The 18,452-nt window shown below is 42.9% G+C and overlaps 1 protein-coding gene across 1 annotated transcript in view; it reads right to left on the bottom strand.

The window, feature by feature from the left end:
- LOC115160548 (BCL-6 corepressor) overlaps positions 1 to 18,452 on the bottom strand; it is a 49,504-nt gene that overhangs the window by 22,470 nt on the left and 8,582 nt on the right. The window contains exon 2 of the mRNA XM_029710714.1: positions 1,739 to 1,814. Coding sequence (XP_029566574.1) covers positions 1,739 to 1,741 — 3 coding nt within the window. The 5' untranslated portion in view covers positions 1,742 to 1,814. The remainder of the gene's footprint in view (positions 1 to 1,738; positions 1,815 to 18,452) is intronic.

Genomic DNA, 18,452 nt, shown 5'->3' with positions numbered 1-18,452 from the left:
TTTTCCATTGTTCGGGCTAGGCCCCAAAGTTCCAGTAAAGGAAAATCTTCACACTACAGAATACAATGACATTCTAGACGAGTCGGTGCTTCCAACTTTGGGGAAGCCGCTTTCCTGTTTCAGCATGACAATGCCCCCATGCACAAAGCGAGGTCCATACAGAAATGTTTGTCAAGATCGGTGTGGAAGAACTTGACTGGCCTGCACAAAGCCCTGACCTCAACCCATCAAACACCTTTGGGATGAATTGGAACGCCAACTGCGAGCCAGGCCTAATTGCCCAATATCACCTCACTAATGTTTGTGGTTGAATGGAAGCAAGTCCCCGCAGCTATGTTCCAACATCTAGTGGAAAACCTTCCCAGAAGAGTAGAGGCTGTTATAGCAGCAAAGAGGTGACCAACTCCATAATAATGCCCATGATTTTGGAATGAGATGTCCGACGAGCAGGTGTCTTTTAGTAATGTAGTGTAAGTGAAAGTTAAAAAAGACAAATAAATATAGCTCACATCTCCTTAATTTTTAAATAAATTCATTCAAAACTGTTCAACTATTGTCTCTCTTTTTGAGGCAACTTATCACTACTTGTTATGCACTGCAGTGCTATGTAGCTGTAGCTCATGCTTTCAGTACTAGATTCATTCTCTGATCCTTTGCTTGGGTGGACAACATGTCAGTTCATGCTGCATGAGCTCTGATAGGTTGGAGGACATCCTCCGGAAAGTTGTCATAATTACTGTGTAAGTCTATGGAAAGGGGTGAGAACCATGAGCCTCCTAAGTTTTGTATTGAAGTCAATGTACCCAGAGGAGCGAACTGCAAAAATCACTGAAGCTGGAGACTCATATCTCCCTCACTAGCTTTCAGCACCAGCTGTCAGAGCAGCTCACAGATCACTGCACCTGTACATAGCCCATCTGTAAACAGCCCATCTATCTACCTACCTCATCCCCATACTGTATTTATTTATTTTGCTCCTTTGCACCCCAGTATCTCTACTTGCACATTCATCTTCTGCACATCTACCATTCCAGTGTTAAATTGCTATATTGTATAAATTGTATAAATTGCACTCACTGTATATACCGTAAATTCCGGACTATAAGCCGCTACTTTTTTCCCAGCTTTGAACCTCGCGGCTTAAACAATGACGCGGCTAATAGATGGAATTTTCCCGCTTTCCTTTTTTTTTTTTTTTAAAAAACACATTCTGTGACGTGCTCAGTTTTTGGGCGGCAGGAAGCTTTCATTAGACCAATGAAATTGCCGAACGGGTTAAGGTCATTTTTTATTTTTTGTTACAAGCCGTGTTTCGTTAAAGCCTATTTATTTTTGTTACATGCCATGTTTCGTTAAAGCCTATATATTTTTGTTACAAGCCGTGTTTCGTTAAAGCCTGTGTAAAGTTCATTTGTTTCAATGTACCGGTACCCCTTCCTCCTCTGAGGAGCCTCCACTGCTGCAATAGTTATTTTTAAATTGAACAAAAAAGCTACACAATATTTCCCAAGCAAGAATGTAGCTAGGTCTGTCTGGGAATGGTCTGAGTGACGAACGTAATGGGAGGAGCCTCATTTGAGGGAGATGTAACTAACAGTGTTAGTTTCATCAGCTGCTGTGCAATTTACAGAAAACACAGGAAAACACATTGACAGTCCTGGGCCTTTAACCTTGTTATAAACAGTTATACACCTTGTTATAAAAAACTGTAATATACATGATATAGACGATGACGTACCATGATTTGTGTGATGTGGTTCCCTTCACTTAAATCCAGATTTCTCTGGGTCCCCGCATCACTAACAGGTCATCTCCTGGAGAGAGAAAACACGTGGTCAGAATAATTTGCACACATACATATACACTGACATGTCATAATAGGGGTGTTTGCCTGGTGTGGTGGCAGTGGTGTGCAGTGCTCTAGTTAATGACTGGCTTAAAGGCTTGAGTTTTCAATAGCACCAACAACACGTCATGCTGAGAAAGAGCGAGAGGGGAGACGAAGGGCAGAAAGGTGGGGAGAGGGTGTGATCCCTCTGCTATTGCAACACACACACACACACTCCCCCTCCACCCAAAGTAGTCCCCCAATCTATAGCCCTCTCTCATTCCCCACCCACCCACCCACCCAAGGGAGTAGCCAACTTACATTGTGGGGCCACAGCCATTCAATCACGTTCTCTACATACTCGTTTTCACTCATACACCCTCCTTGCCCCTCCCTCCCGCCATTCTGCCGGCTGGCTAATATTCAACTGCCTTCCAAAACAAACTTAGGGTCACTTTTAATAGGCTGTTTATTGCTCAAACACACAAACACATAACCTGCATTATCACGGTTAACAGTGAGGATGGTGAAATTGCTGGTAGTGAGAGGTACCTATTTACCCAAGTCAGTCAGTCAGTGAGAGAGAGGAGAGGGAGAGAGCAAGAGAGAGAAACTTGGCTTCTTCATCATAGGAAAGAAACTCGTCTGTGGCATGCCGCTTTTATTACAGTGACCTCGAGCTCATTCATCTCCTTCTCCCTTGCTGTTCCAACCTTCCCCTTCTTCTTCCTTGCCTGGAGGCTCAGGCACAACCCAGTCCTGTCTGGCCTGCCCGTCTGGCCTGCCCGTCTGGCCTGCCCGTCTGGCCTGCCCGAACAACATCCGTGTGAGACAGAACCCTTACATTTCCACATAACATGTTGGGGGCAATGAAGCAGAGCACCATTAATTTTAAATGGAGGGAAGTGAAGAGGGAGGAGGGACCATTGGGCGATGCGTGCATGGGCGAGGGAGCGTAAACAGGGCGGGACAAAAGTTGGGAAATGCTGAACTTTATGCAAATACTCTGATTTTGCAACGATATTGACCAATCAAAGCTCACTCTAGCTTCCAGCCCCCTACAACAAGAAAGTAACTTCAAGTGTTTTGTCAAATACTGGTGGAGTCAACTAATAAAAGAATGGACGACCTGACCAGAGAGATCCAGAACCTGAAGAACAGTTCTCCCAGGGTCAGCACGATGAGTTGAAACAGGAGAATGGCAAGATGACAGCAATCTGTAAGTCATTGAGAGAGAACATCAGTTCTGTGTGTAAATCCATGATCATGACGGAGAAATCAGATTATCGAGGGACAGTCCAGGCGGAACAACATGGTTGTGGATGGAATTGCAGAATCTCCACGAGACTTGGACGGAGTCTGAGGACAAAGTGAGGGAAATGATCTATGAGAAATTTAACATGGACCACAGGAATATTGAGTTGGATCGCATCTACAGGACTGGAAAACCAATTACCAGCCCAGGTGACAGGCCCAGGCCGATTATGGTCAAGTTCCTGAGGTTCAAGTACAAGGTAGCTGTTCTGGAAAGAGCCACGAACTTACGAGGAACATAGATTTTCCTCAACACGGACTATCCTGAAGCTGTGCGCCAGAAAAGTCAAGAACTTATCACAGCCATGAAAGCTGCCAGAGCGTGAGGACATTGCTTACATCCGCAATGACAGGCTCATTGTCTACCCTTCCTCACAGAATCCTGGAAGGGATGAGATAGCTAAGCCTATGGGTTTGTAGCTTCAACCCTGCAGCACACACACACACACACACACACACACACACACACACACACACACACACACACACACACACACACACACACACACACACACACACACACACACACACACTAGTTGATTAATGGACTGCTGAATGTACATTTTTTATCTTGCTTTGTTTGTTATTTTTCATATTATGTCCACCTCTGATAAGCTACCCAGGAAAGGGCTGAAAATAGCCCATATTAATATATGTAGCCTTAGAAATAAGGTTCATGAAATCAATAACATTCATATATTTGCCATTTCTGAGACTCAGATAATTCATTTGATGACACAGCAGTAGCAATAAGGTTATAACATCTATAGAAGAGACAGAAATGCTTATGGGAGAGGTGTTGTTGTATATAAATTCAGAGCCATATACCTGTAATGCTTAGAGAAGCTCTTATGTCAAGTGTTATTGAAGTGTTGTGGTTGCAGGTTTCACTTGGAACATCTAAAGCCTTTTCTTTTGGAGTGTTGCTATAGGCCACCAAGTGCTAACAGTCAGTATCTAAATAATGTGTGAAACGCTTAAGTTCTTTGGGATAGGGGGTGGTATTTTGACATCCGGATGAAAAGCATGCCCAAAGTAAACTGCCTGTTACTCAGGAAACTGCCTGTTAGCATATGCATATAATTGGAAGATTTGGATAGAAAACAGTCTAAAGTTTCTAAAACTGTTAAAATAATGTCTGTGAGTATAACAGAACTGAAATGGCAGGCAAAACCCCGAGGACAAACCATCCCCTCAAAAAGAAATTCAGCCGACCGTTGATTTCAATGGCTGGCATTTTTATTATAAGGCGAAACCCTCCCAAATTGCAGTTCCTACGGCTTCCACTAGATGTCAACAGTCTTTAGAAAGAGTTTCAGGCTGGTTTAAAGAAAAATGAGGGACAAGTTGTAGTTTTTCTAAGTGGCTCCCATTTTGGCTATAGTGTTTCCAAGCGCATGGCCGAGAGAGCATGTTCTTTTTGTTTATCTCCGGTAAAGACAATAACGATTCTCCGTCTTAAATTGTATTGTTTATTTGCGTATTAGGGTACCTATTGTTTGATTACAAACGTTGATTGACTTGTTTGGATAAGTTTATTGTAACGTTTGGGATTCATTTTGTATGCATTTTGAAGGAGGGAAACCGAGTGGATTATTGACTGAAGTGCGCCAGCTAAACTGAGTTTTTATGGATATAAATAAGGACTTAATCGAAAAAAAGGACAATTTGTAATGTAACTGGGACCTTTTGGAGTGCCAACAGAAGAAGATCTTCAAAGGTAAGGTATATCCTATCGCTATTTCTGACTTTCGTGTCGCAACTCCCTGGTTGAAAATGATTTGTTATGCATTTGTGTGCTGGGCGCTGTCCTCAGATAATCGCATGGTTTGCTTTCGCCGTAAAGCCTTTTTGAAATCTGACATGGCGGTTGGATTAACAACAAGTTAAGCTTTATTTTGATGTATTGCACTTGTGATTTCATTAAAGTTTAATATTTATAGTAATTTAATTTGAATTTGGTGCTCTACAATTTCACCGGGAGGTGTCGAAATGGGATGGTAGCGTCTCACGGATCCGCAAGAAGTTAGTGTATGTGATGTAAACAGAGAGGTCTACAGTCGTGGCCAAAAGTTTTGAGAATGACACAAATATTAATTTCTAATGTTTGCTGCTTCAGTGTCTTTAGATATTTTTGTCAGATGTTACTATGGAATACTGAAGTATAATTACAAGCATTTCATAAGTATCAAAGGCTTTTATTGACAATTACATGAAGTTGATGCAAAGAGTCAATACTTGCAGTGTTGACCCTTCTTCAAAACCTCTGCAATCAACCTTGGCATGCTGTCAATTAACTTCTGGGCCACATCCTGACTGATGGCAGCCCATTCTTGCATAATCAATGCGTGGAGTGTCAGAATGTGTGGGTTTTTGTTTGTCCACCTGCCTCTTGAGGATTGACCACAAGTTCTCAATGGGATTAAGGTCTGGGGAATTTCCAGCCCTTGGACCCAAAATATCGATGTTTTGTTCACTTTTGCCTTATGGCAAGGTGGTCCATCATGCTGGAAAAGGCATTGTTCATCACCAAACTGTTCCTGGATGGTTGGGAGAAGTTGCTCTCGGAGGAAGTGTTGGTACCATTCTTTATTCATGGCTGTGTTCTTAGGCAAAATTATGAGTGAGCCCACTCCCTTGGCTGAGAAGCAACCCCACACATGAATGGTCTCAGGATGCTTTACTGTTGGCATGACACAGGACTGATGGTAGCGCCCACCTTGTCTTCTATGGACAAGCTTTTTTCCCGGATGCCCCAAACAAATCGGAAAGGGGATTCAGAGAAAATGACTTTACCCCAGTCCTCAGCAGTCCAATCCCTGTACCTTTTGCAGAATATCAGTATGTCCCTGATGTTTTTCCTGGAGAGAAGTGGCTTCTTTGCTGCCCTTCTTGACACCAGGCCATCCTCCAAAAGTCTTCGCCTCACTGTGCGTGCAGATGCACTAACACCTGCCTGCTGCCATTCCTGAGCAAGCTCTGTACTGATGGTGCCCCAATCCCGCAGCTAAAATCAACTTTAGGAGACGGTCCTGGCGCTAGCTGGACTTCCTTAGGCGCCATGAAGCCTTCGCCACAACAATTGAACCGCTCTCCTTGAAGTTCTTGATGATACGATAAATGGTTGATTTAGGTGCAATCTTACTGGCAGCAATATCCTTGCCTGCGAAGCCCTTTTTGTGCAAAGCAATGATGACAGCACGTGTTTCCTTGCAGGTAACCATGGCTGACAGAGGAAGAACAATGATTCCAAGCACAACCCTCCTTTTGAAGCTTCCAGTCAGTTATTCGAACTCAATCAGCATGACAGAGTGATCTCCAGCCTTGTCCTCGTCAACACTCACACCTGTGTTACCGAGAAAATCACTGACATGATTTCAGCTGGTCCTTTTGTGGCAGGGCTGAAATGCAGTAGAAATGTTTTTTGGGGGATTCAGTTCATTTGCATGGCAAAGAGGGACTTTGCAATTAATTGCAATTCATTTGATCACCCTTCATAACATTCTGGAGGATATGCAAATTGCCATCATACAAACTGAGGCAGCAGACTTCGTGAAAATTAATATTTGTGTCATTCTCAAAACGTTTGGCCACGACTGTACTTTCATGGGGACCTGAATATTGACTGGTTTTCATCAACCTGTCCGCTCAAGAGGAATCTTTTCACTGTAACCAGTTCCTGTAATCTGGTTCAGGGTATTAATCAACCTACCAGGGTGTTTACAACCACTACAGGAACAAGACCATCCACATGTATCAATCACATTTTTACTAATACTGTAGAACTTTGTTCTAAAGCTGTATTCGTGCCCATTGAATGCAGTGATGACATATAGTCCAGAAATGTCCAGAAAGACTAATTGAACTCCATCTTTCATCAAATCAGATGGCTTATTCATCACAAAATACTTTTATTTATTTTAATAATTACTTCATTGGCAAAGTGGGCAAACTTAGGCAGGAAATGCCAACAATTAACAGTGAGCCATCGTATTCATGCATAAAGAAAACAAATAATGAAAGAAAAGCATTGCAAGTTTGAATTTTGTAAAGTTCATGTGGGAGAGGTGGAAAAATTATTGTTAACAATCAATAATGAGAAACCTCCTGGCATTGATAATTAGATGGAAAGCTACTGAGGATGGTAGCTGACTTTATAGCCACTCCTACAGTACCTGTCATATCTTTAACTTCTTTGGGCTAAGGGGCAGTATTTTGACATCTGGATGAAAAACTTGCCCAAAGTAAACTGCCTGCTACTCATGCCCAGAAGCTAGGATATGCATATAATTGGTAGATTTGGATAGAAAACTCTGAAGTTTCTAAAACTATGAAAATAATGTCTGTGAGTATAACAGAACTTATTTGGCAGGCGAAACCCCGAGGACAAACCATGCAGGAAAATGTTTTTTTTTGAGGTGACTCTGTTTTCAATGGGTTTTCTATGTGTATCTAGATTTATAAGGCACTTGCTTGCAGTTCCTATCGCTTCCACTGGGTGTCAGTCTTTAGAAATTGGTTGATGTTTTTCTTTAGAGAAATGAAGAAGTACGGCTGTTCAGAACGAAGGTCCAGCCTAGTGCTCTCTAATGTTTTGATGTGCGCTCCAGGAGATGTGCTTCACGTTGTTTTTATCCAGTATTGAACACCATTTATCCCGTCTTAAATGTTAGCGATTATTTATGTTTTAAAATACCTAAAGTTGGATTAGGAAAGTTGTTTGAAATGTTTGAACAGCGTTTACAGGTAACTAATTAGATATTTTGTAGTCATGCTGGGCGAGTTGGAACCGGTGTTTTTCTGAATCAAATAAATGAACATTTTGGAGATATAACGACGGAATTAATCAAACAAAAGGACCATTTGTGATATTTATGGGACATATTGGAGTGCCAAGAGAAGAAGTTCTTCAAAGGCATGAATTAAATCGTTATGTCTGACTTTTGTGTTGCGCCTGGCGGGTTGAAATCTGATTTTCATGTGTTGGTATGCTGGGTGCTGTCCTAAGATAATCGCATGGTTTGCTTTCGCCGTAAAGCCTTGAAATCTGACACAGTGGCTAGATTAACGAGAACTTAAGCTTTAATTTGGTGTGTTGCACTTGTGAATGTATGAAAGTTAAATATTTTGGGGGGAACTTGGTGCTCCGCCATTTCACCGGATGTTGTCAAATCGATCCCATTAACGGGAGTTGAGCCCAAAGAAGTTAATCTGAGCCTGGAGGAAAGTCTTCAACCTCAGGCCTGGAGGGAAGCTAAAGTAATTCCGCTACCCAAGAGAGTGGCAAAGCGGCCTTTACTGGTTGTAACAGCAGACCTATCCGCTTGCTGCCAACTCTTAGCAAACTGTTAGGAAAAAAAAAATAATGTTTGACCAAATACAATGCTATTTTTCTGTAAACAAATTAACAATCGACTTTCAGCATGCTTATAGAGTAGAGCACTCAACATGTACTGCACTGACACAACAACAGGTTATGGATAATAAGATGATTGTGGGAGCTGTACTGTTTGATTTCTGTGCAGCTTTTGATATTATTGACCACAATCTGTTGTTGAATAAACATGTGTGTTATGGATTTTCAAACTCTGCCATATCGTGGATTCAGAGCTCTCTCTCTAATAGGACAAAAGGTTTTCGTGAATGGAAGCTTCTCTAATGTCAAACATGTAAAGTGTGGTGTTCCGCAGTGCAGCTCTCTAGGCCCTCTACTCTTTTCAAATTTTACCAATGACCCGCCACTGGCATTAACTTAAGGTATAGGGGGCAGTATTTTCATTTTCGGATGAAAAGTGTGCCCAGAGTAAACTGCCTAATACTCGGGCCCAGAGTCAAATATTTGCATATAATTAGTAGATTTGGATAGAAAACACTCTGAAGTTTCTAAAACTGTTTGAATGATGTCTGTGAGTATAACAGAACTCATATAGCAGGCAAAAACCTGAGAAAAATCCAACCAGGAAGTGGGAAATCTGAGAATTGTAGTTCTTTTGAATCCCTTTCGAAACTACAGTGTCTGTGGGGTCACGTTGCACTTCCTAAGGCTTCCATTAGCTGTCAACAGCCTTTAGAAACGTGTTTCATCCTTCTCCTGTTACTGGGCAGAAAATAGGAGCTCAGTCAATGAGTGGACTGCCTGGGACCAGTGAGTTGTTTACTGCGCGGGCATGTTTGGCGCGCCGTTCCTTCTATTTTCTCTGTAATGAATACGCTATTGTCCGGTTGGAATAATATCGACGTTTTATGTTAAAAAGACCCTAATGATTGATTGTAAACAACGTTTGACATGTTTCTACGAACGGTAATGGAACTATTTGACTTTGTGTCTGGATTTACGCTCGTGCGTTATTCCTTTGGATAGTGATTTGAACGCACAAACAAAACTGAGGTATTTGGACATAAATATGGAGTATTTCGAACAAAAATAACATTTATTGTGGAAGTAGGAGTCCTGGGAGTGCATTCTGACGAAGATCAGCAAAGGTAAGAGAATATTTATAATACTAATTCTGAGTTTAGTTGACCCCAGAACTTGGTGGGTATCTGTACAGCTTGCTTTGATGGGTGAGCTATGTACTCAGAATATTGTGCTTTCTCCGTAAATCTATTTTAAAATCTGACACAGCAGCTGCATTAAGGAGAAGTATTTCTATAATTCTTTCAATAACTGTTGTCAATTTTATCAACGTTTATGATGAGTATTTTTGTAAATTGATGTGCTCATTCACCGGAAGTTTTGGTGGGAATACATTTTCTGAACATCACACGCCAATGTAAAATGTGGTATTTGGATATAATATGAACTTTATCGAGCAAAACATACATGTATTGTCTAACATGAAGTCCTATGAGTGCCATCTGATGAAGATCAAAGGTTAGTGAATATTTTAGCTGTATTTTTGGTTTTTGTGATGCATGTTGTCATGACGTTGTATTAGTTAATGTGACGACTGCTGCTCATCGAATGATTAACGGTTTATAATTGCGTGATTAAATGAATTAAGCAATGAATCAAGCAATTATTAACTCATTAACCTGGGGCACCATGGGAACATTATTTTGATTGAGTTTCTATTTCCCAAATTAACTCAAAGGATATCAGAATATCGATTTTACAACAGTCGCTAAATTAATCAACCTCGTCTCATGTCTGAACGTCGCATAATCCGGGAATCTGCACGAACCCGGGCTACACCAATGAGTTTACCACACCAATCTTAGTTGATTATTTATTTACTAGCAAGCTAAAATGATGATAAAAATACACATACACAAAACACAGTCTAGCTATTGATTAGGACTTAGTATAACGGGCCAACACACTATGGCACGTGTTACCCAAAATGGGGATTTAAAAGAGAGAGAAACAAAGAAAGTACACGAGAGAAATATACATTTGGGTTCATTTGTCAGCCATGCTTATTTAAACCTAGCCTTGCCCCGAACTGCCGCTCTTATGGGTCAGAATATAATGATGTAATTACGTGTTGCAGGTCTCAGGTGGGAAGCTCCGCGTGGGTCGTTTAGGCTTCTCAATGACGCACTTCTCCGGCGCAACTCTCTGGTTGTCCTCACGATGTCAGTGTCCTTCTTGGCTTAGTGGTCTGATCCCTCGCGGTCTTCTGAGGACAGACAGCTCTGTAGCTCAGAGCTCACAGCTTCGGGCTCGAACGGTGTAGATACCACGATTCAATGGAGAGTGGAGGCTGGGTGGTTCGGCTTGAATTCACCCGCTTAGACACAGCTACTCGTCCGTAGCTCGTGTAGAAAAAGATTTCTTTGTCTTCAACCTTGTATTTCGTTTTGGGGTTCGTTGACTTTGTTAGACCTTCGCTGCAGCTTGGGGTCAATTAGTCTCATATGTTAATTCTTCATTCTCCTGTCTTATACCCTCGGGTCAGAAGTGGGCGTAACCGCCTTTAGGGCAATTCTCTGGGCGGACCAAGTTAAGGGGCAAGGCCTAGATTTGACTAACATCCCATTTTAGACACTACCTTCACATCTCATCTTTACCAAAACATTCTCTTTGATTTGGATATTTTCCACACAACGTACAATGTATAAACATCAGGCATATACTGGGAAAACTCTTAAAGGTACAATGTTTTCATAATAACGTCATCTCTTAACCTTTAATAACAACACAAAAGTTACATACGTTTTCATATTCCACCTCTCGTCATGACCACCATTGTGGCTGACGGAAACCATTGTTCCAAAGTCCCTTTATTGCATGTTTAATGTTCTGAGGCCAGTTCTCCATTGTGAGGACAAAGGAATTTCTCTGTGGCCTAAGGTTTATTATGGGCGTGAGGGGTCACAAAACCCCCACATCTTCAGACCCCTAGATCTCTCCTCCTCTGTTGGGGGTTTGGGAGATAATCTGTAGGGTGGTGGTCTCCTGTACCCTGACCTGATCAGGACAGTCATGACAATGTCCTTGCTTGGAAAATGGCTCTGTGGTTTTTCTTGTGAAGTTTATGTCCTTACACAATCTAATTTTATGCTTTCGCCGTAAAGCCTTTTTGAAATCGGACAATGTGGTTAGATTAACGAGAAGTTTCTTTAAAATGGTGTAAAATAGTTGATTGTTTGAGAAAATGAAATTATGATATTTTTGCTGTTTTGTATTTCGCTCCATGCTATTTCACTGGCTGTTGATAGTGTGTACCGCGGGTGGGATGCTAGCCCATAGAAGTTAAACAAAGCATGTGTGTCCATGCATGCTGACGATTCAACCATATACCCATCAGCAACCACAGCTAATGAAGTCACTGAAACCCTTAACAAAGAGTTGCAGTCTGCTTTTGAATGGGTGGCCAGTAATAAACTGTTGAACAAGTTAAGACTAAATTATTTGGTGTTATCTTAGATTGTAAACTGTCATGGTCAAAACATATAGATTCAATGGTTGTTATGATGGGGTGAGGTCTGTTTTTTGACACCACACTCCAAAAAGCAAGTCCTGCAGGCTCTAGTTTTGTCTTATCTTGATTATTGTCCAGTCGTGTGGTCCAGGGCTGCAAGGAAAGACTGGCATGTCTTGCTATTCATTGTAATCAGAGGGCTGATATAAATACTATGCATGCCAGTCTCTCTTGGCTAAGAGTTGAGGAGAGACTGACTGCACCACTTCTTTTAATAAGAAACAAAATGTTGAAAATCCCAAATTGTTTGCATAGTCAACTTGCACACAGCTCTGACACACACACTTACCCCACCAGAGTTCTATTCACAGTCCTCAAATCCAGAACAAATTCAAGAAAGCATACAATATTATATAGAGCCATTATTGAAGGGAACTTCCTTCCATCTCATATTGCTAAAATGAACAGCAAACCTGGTTTAAAAAAAACATAGTGCAACACCTCACGGCACAACGCTTCTTCCCTATTTGATCAAGATTTTGTGTGTATGTATTGATATGTAGGCTACGCATGCCTTTTTTTAAAAAAAATAATGTAGTTCTGGCCTTGAGCTGTTCTTGTCTATTAATGTTCTGTATCATGTGTCATGTTTTGTGTGGACCCCAGGAAGAGTAGCTGCTGCTAACAGCTAATGGGAATCTTAATAAAATACCAAATACTGGATTGGCTGTTGATACCTAGCACTACCTAGCCTGCTTGCTATCATCCACAAGAGGGCAAAGCTAGAATGGCTATCCAAATTATCGTGATATGTGGAAATCTCCTCTTACACCTGTGTGTGTCTCTCGATTTGCCCGAGAACATCTGCTGCCCGAACAGCCGGGATCATTGTCTTTCCCATCCTGCCATACCTTCTCTCGCACAAAACATTTTCCACAAACTCACAGGAAAGCGTGTCAGGGGGACTGAATGCAGCAGTATGAAGTAGAAATAGAAAAGGAGCCAGGCTGCATGTCAACTTAGGAGCATGGAGAGGTCGAAATAATAGAGGAGGAAGGATGGAAAGGCAAACTGACGTCTTCTCCATGACCAACCCACACATTTGGGCCCTCTCGCGACTCATCCATGGGGGAACATTGGTGTAGCGGAGAGCATGTCATCCCCTCATGAGACAGTCGGTCTTAAAAAACACCACCAACCGACCAACACTCTGCAAGACATTCAAAACTGTGTCATGACGGCCTCTGTTGGTCCATCAATGTAAGCCTAAACTTGCAATGTTAAGCAATAAACCCCATTAAAAGCCTATATAAAACAGCAGAGAGCATTACAGAAACCTTGGGTGTGTGGTTACAGGTTTGGATTGGTTTGGGTTGGGTTTGGATTGCTCAAGTGATCTGCAACACGAGGCTACGCTCACGCGCATGGATCGATGAGGGCAAACGGGTTCAGCCTGAGTAGCCAATGCACTGTGTAATGTTCAATATCCTAGACTATATCCATGGGCACAAAATCCTCAACAACGAAAACACGAACACACACCCCCCATTGAGTGGTAATTTTAAAGCCTATCAATCTTCACGCTTTACCAAAACATTAAAAGGGTATAAAGCATGAGTTTTTACTCCCCAATGTAAGAGTGTGGTCAAAGACTTAGTAATGTAGTTGTAGTCGCCATCTGGTTACCTACAACTATAAACAGTTATATTTTAGCGTTATTTACATATTTATTAACTTATTTCCAGATATCTTCCAAACTACCCACAATGCACTATTCCTTAACTTTATATGGAGAATCTACTCTGCGTTAGCTAGCTCGACCTGGCTAACATTAGCCACGCAGACCGAGTGTTGGCAGTGGTGAGCTACAATCCACCAATCATGAGGAGGTGTGGTGTAAACAACCAATCAGATTCCCCACACGTGGGGGGAGCAAAATCTCTGTGAAGTAGGCTACTAGAGTTTTTCAACCTTGGATTAGTACTAGCTCACTACAGTAGCTAACTGACTGCGATTTTGTGATAATTTCCATCTACCTGGAGCCTTCCTCCGATCGCCGTCTTCTTGTTGGCTGTTCCCCTCGTCTCCTGTGCCCAATGCTGCCTCGATTATTGCCTCTGGAATCTATCTACTTTGAATTTACCGCACTATATTGCTATTGGAATTGCTGACTCTCCCTCGACCGTTGAAACGGTCTCTCCCTCTGAAACGCCTAGCTCCTTGGCTCTTCCTTGGTAGCTAACACAGCCGTCAATCAGTAAGTCTTCGCTCTCTCTACTTTATATCTGCTGGCTTTCTATATTGTGTTCTGTGGGTTCCTGCCCGTGTTAGACTAGTTAATATTGTTCTCTGGCTTACTACATAGATATGACAACCGTGGTGGATAGCTAGCTAAGCTAATGTTACCGGTAGATGCAGTTATTTGATAGCTAGTTAGATGGTGTTATGCATTTCCAAAACGTTGGTTTACTAGGTGTTGATAGCAACTGGTTGACTCATGCAGTGCTAACGTAACGTTAGCAGGCTGGTAGGGCTAACATTAACAGGCTAGTTGGCTAGTGTAACCGATGTGAAATGGCTAGTTAGTTAGCGGTGGTGCGCGCTAATAGCATTTCAATCAGTGACGTCACTCGCTCTGAGACTTGAAGTAGGGTTTCCCCTTGCTTTGCAAGGGCCGCGTTTTTTGTGGCGCAATGGGTAACGATGCTTCGTGGGTGTCAGTTGTTGATGTGTGCAAGGGTCCCTGGTTCGAGCCCGGGTTGGGGCGAAGAGAGGGACGGAACCTACACTGTTACACTAGCAACCTTGTACACGGATTTGCAACAATAAATTCATAAAGTGTTCGCTTATAGATTGGCTGAAATTTTTATTGAAACCAGTAGTCATGAGCGCAAATGATTGTTTCATTTGAAGTTACATACACTGAGAAAAACAAACGCAACTTGCAACGATTTTACTGAGTTACAGTTCATATAACGAAATCAGTCAATCTAAATAACTGAATTAGGCCGTAATCTACCGATTTCACATGACTGGGCAGGGCCGTAGCCATGGGTGGGTCTGGGAGGGCCTATAGGCCCACCCACTGGGGAGCCAGGCCCAGCCAATCAGAATGAGTTTTGCGCCACAAAAGGGCTTTATTACAGACAGAAATACTCCGTTTCAGTTTCCTTAGCTGTCTGGGTGGCTGGTCTCAAACAATCCCGCAGGTGAAGAAGCTGGATGTGGAGGTCCTGGGCTGGTCGTGGTTACACGTGGTCTGCGGTTGTGAGGCCAGTTTGGATGTACGGCTAAATTCTCTAAAACAACGTTGGAGGTAGCTTATGGTAGAGCCAACAGCTCTGGTGGACATGCCTGCAGTCAGCATGCCAATTGCACACTCCCTCAAAACTTGAGATATCTATGGCATTGTGCACATTTTAGAGTGACCTTTTATTGTCCCCAGCACAAAGTGCACCTGTGTAATGATCATGCTGTTTAATCGGCTTCTTGATATGCCACACCTGTCAGGTAGATGGATTATCTTGGCAAAGGAGAAATGCTTACTAACAGGGATGTAAAAAAAATTGGGCACAAAATTTGACAGAAATAAGCTTTCTGTGCATTTGGAAAATGTCTGGGATCTTTTATTTCAGCTCATGAAACATGGGACCAACACTTTACATGTTGCGTTTATATATTTTTGTTCAGTATACATTTCAACTTATTTCTGTTTGAGTTTACATTATGGGGAATAAGCCGACTCGCAGGGTCCTTCATATAACGGTCTCCATATAATGTCACACTCTGCAAAACATTTTCCGACATGACTTAAGTACTCTTTGGAATTCTGATTGGTTTTATGTAATAACTCGAAAAATAGAAAAGTTAGATGTAACTTTGAATTGGCACTTGTAATGTATATGCTAATGCAAATACATGTTACTTGTCTAGACTGTGTCCGAACCCGGAATGTTTGACATCTACGGCTCTTTACAATACACAGGTGAATAGCAAAACAAACACGATGAGCGCCTTCATACGAGACTGTGTGTGTGTGTGTGTGTGTGTGTGTGTGTGTGTGTGTGTGTGGGCGCCAGAGCATGTCGATGCCCATCCCTGGTGCTAAGAATAGTTTGCGCAACAAACAACTCCCGACAGCCATTCATCACAAACCGTGGTCAGGCGGGCGGGAAGAGCGAGGGAGCGGCCAGCCCGATTCGCACCATTAAACCCAAAACCACCGGGTGTTTTTAGCAAGCCTAGTAACCTGCAGTCCAGTCATTATTGTGTGTTGTGGGGGAGGGAGCTGCGCAGAGAAAGAGAGAGAGAGCGAGTGAGGCGGAGAGATTAAGAGAGAGACCTCAGTTCCAGTCGATCTCGTTTCCTGTTACTATCGCGACTTGACCTCCATCTGACATGCAATATGGGGAGGAACAAACACCAGCGCCACTGATCATTTCCTCTCGGCCAACGCTCAACCAACTTCCCAGGTTGCCCTCCTTTAATTTGTTATCCCTTGGGAGAGAAGAATGTGTGTGTGTGTGTGTGTGTGTGAGAAGTGGTATGGGCTACATTTTCCCGTGCCTGGCCTGCTGCTGTGCAAGTCCTTCTCTCTATATCGACCTGCAGGCTCGAGCGAACAGGGACGAGGAAGGCGGAGGGAGGGGTGCAGAGCGGAGTGTTGGCGCCCTCGCGCTCTTTGTCCCTGGCGCTCGGCCAGCTCTCCCTGGAGCGCCGAGGCTCGAGCTGCTCTAAAAAAATAGTGTGACGCAGGATCCTCTCCGCAGCGGCGAGGGCGGGGGAAAACACGGCTTATTATGCACACACCACTACGCAGGGCTCGCTGTGTGTGTTACCAAAACGAAAAGAATGCTGAAAAACGAAAACAAATATTAGAAGGGGTTTAAAAATCGCGTCTGGATTAGGCTAAATACAATCTATTCACCACTTTAAAATGATGGCTGCCCATAATACCAGGGGGGTCCATCATTTGTCTCGTTTGAGGTAATACAATGATTACAGGTGTCTCAATAGTTGTAAATAAAATAGTAGTTATGTCGTTTGATACATCACATTTATTTGGCATTCATTACGAGAGTAATTGAGATAAGAAACCTAAATGTAACGGACAACCCTTTCTGCACTCCTCATCATGCGTAACAGCACACACGCAGCTGCCGAAAGATAGTGTGTGTGTGTCTGTGTGTGTGTGTGTCTGTGTTTGCCTCGCAGCGCGTGTGTGTGTGTCAGAGAGAGACGGGGGCAGGGAAACTCCGAGACAGCTCCTCATAGACACAGAGAGAGAGACGTGGGCAGGCCTCCAACACTTCTCTGCACGGAATACCAGCGCGGCACGACAGACAGGCGGCAGAGCCCACAGGGGCGGCTAGGGGGGCTAAATAACCACGCAGAGAGGGGCTTTCGCTTCCCACCCCACACGATTTCAACGACCCGGTAGTCGATACACAGCATCTTATTCCGTAACACACAATGTGACCATGGAAAATCAAACTCATCGGAGAAAATTCCACCACCAAGTCCCTATTGATTTACTGGCTAATCTCAACATCCCAACAATTTAGCACAATATATCAGTTGTGAAGAAATGATCAGCAGGGGTCCGCTACATATCAATCTATTATGTCCATATAGCGAACGCACGCTATGACCAATTAAATACATAACCCTACAATTGGAATATTGTGTCCACAAGGTCCGGTGGCAGAGGGATTGCGATAGCTGAGGAGGGAACAGAGAGCTCGGCTATAGTGCACACATGCACTAAGGCAGGTGCACATATGAGTGTACCTGTGCCCGAGCACCTGCCCCTTTACCCTCCCAGTCGCCAAGTTACCTATAATTACAGTGCCTTCAGAAAGTATTCACACACCTTGATTTACTCCATATTGTCTTAAGTTACAGCCTGAATTCAAAATGTCAACTATCTACACAAAATACTCTGTCAAAGTGGAATTATTAGTGAATAAAACATATATATATTTTTAAAAAATACTAATATATCTTGGTTAGATAATTATTCAACCCCCTGAGTCAAAATATGTCATCACATTTGGCAGCGATTACTGCTGTAAGTATTTCTGGGTAAGTCTAAGAGCTTTGCACACCTGGGGCCTCATTTATCAATCATGCGTTGGCACAAATCTGTGCATAAATCATGCGTGGGGTCATTTCCACGCAAAGTGTGAGATTTAACAATATGAATGTTTGTGTAACCGATGTGAAATGGCTAGTTAGTTAGCGGTGGTGCGCGCTAATAGCGTTTCAATCAGTGACGTCACTCGCTCTGAGACTTGAAGTAGGGTTTCCCCTTGCGTTGCAAGGGCCGCGGCTTTTGTGGCGCGATGGGTAACGATGCTTCGTGGTGTGTCAGTTGTTGATGTGTGCAAGGGTCCCTGGTTCGAGCCCGGGTTGGGGTGAAGAGAGGGACGGAACCTACACTG

Source organism: Salmo trutta, chromosome 24, assembly GCF_901001165.1.
Source record: "Salmo trutta chromosome 24, fSalTru1.1, whole genome shotgun sequence".
In the NCBI taxonomy this organism is placed as follows: domain Eukaryota; kingdom Metazoa; phylum Chordata; class Actinopteri; order Salmoniformes; family Salmonidae; genus Salmo; species Salmo trutta.
Note: the sequence above shows the minus strand (reverse complement) of the source record. Positions and strands in the feature narration are given on the sequence as shown.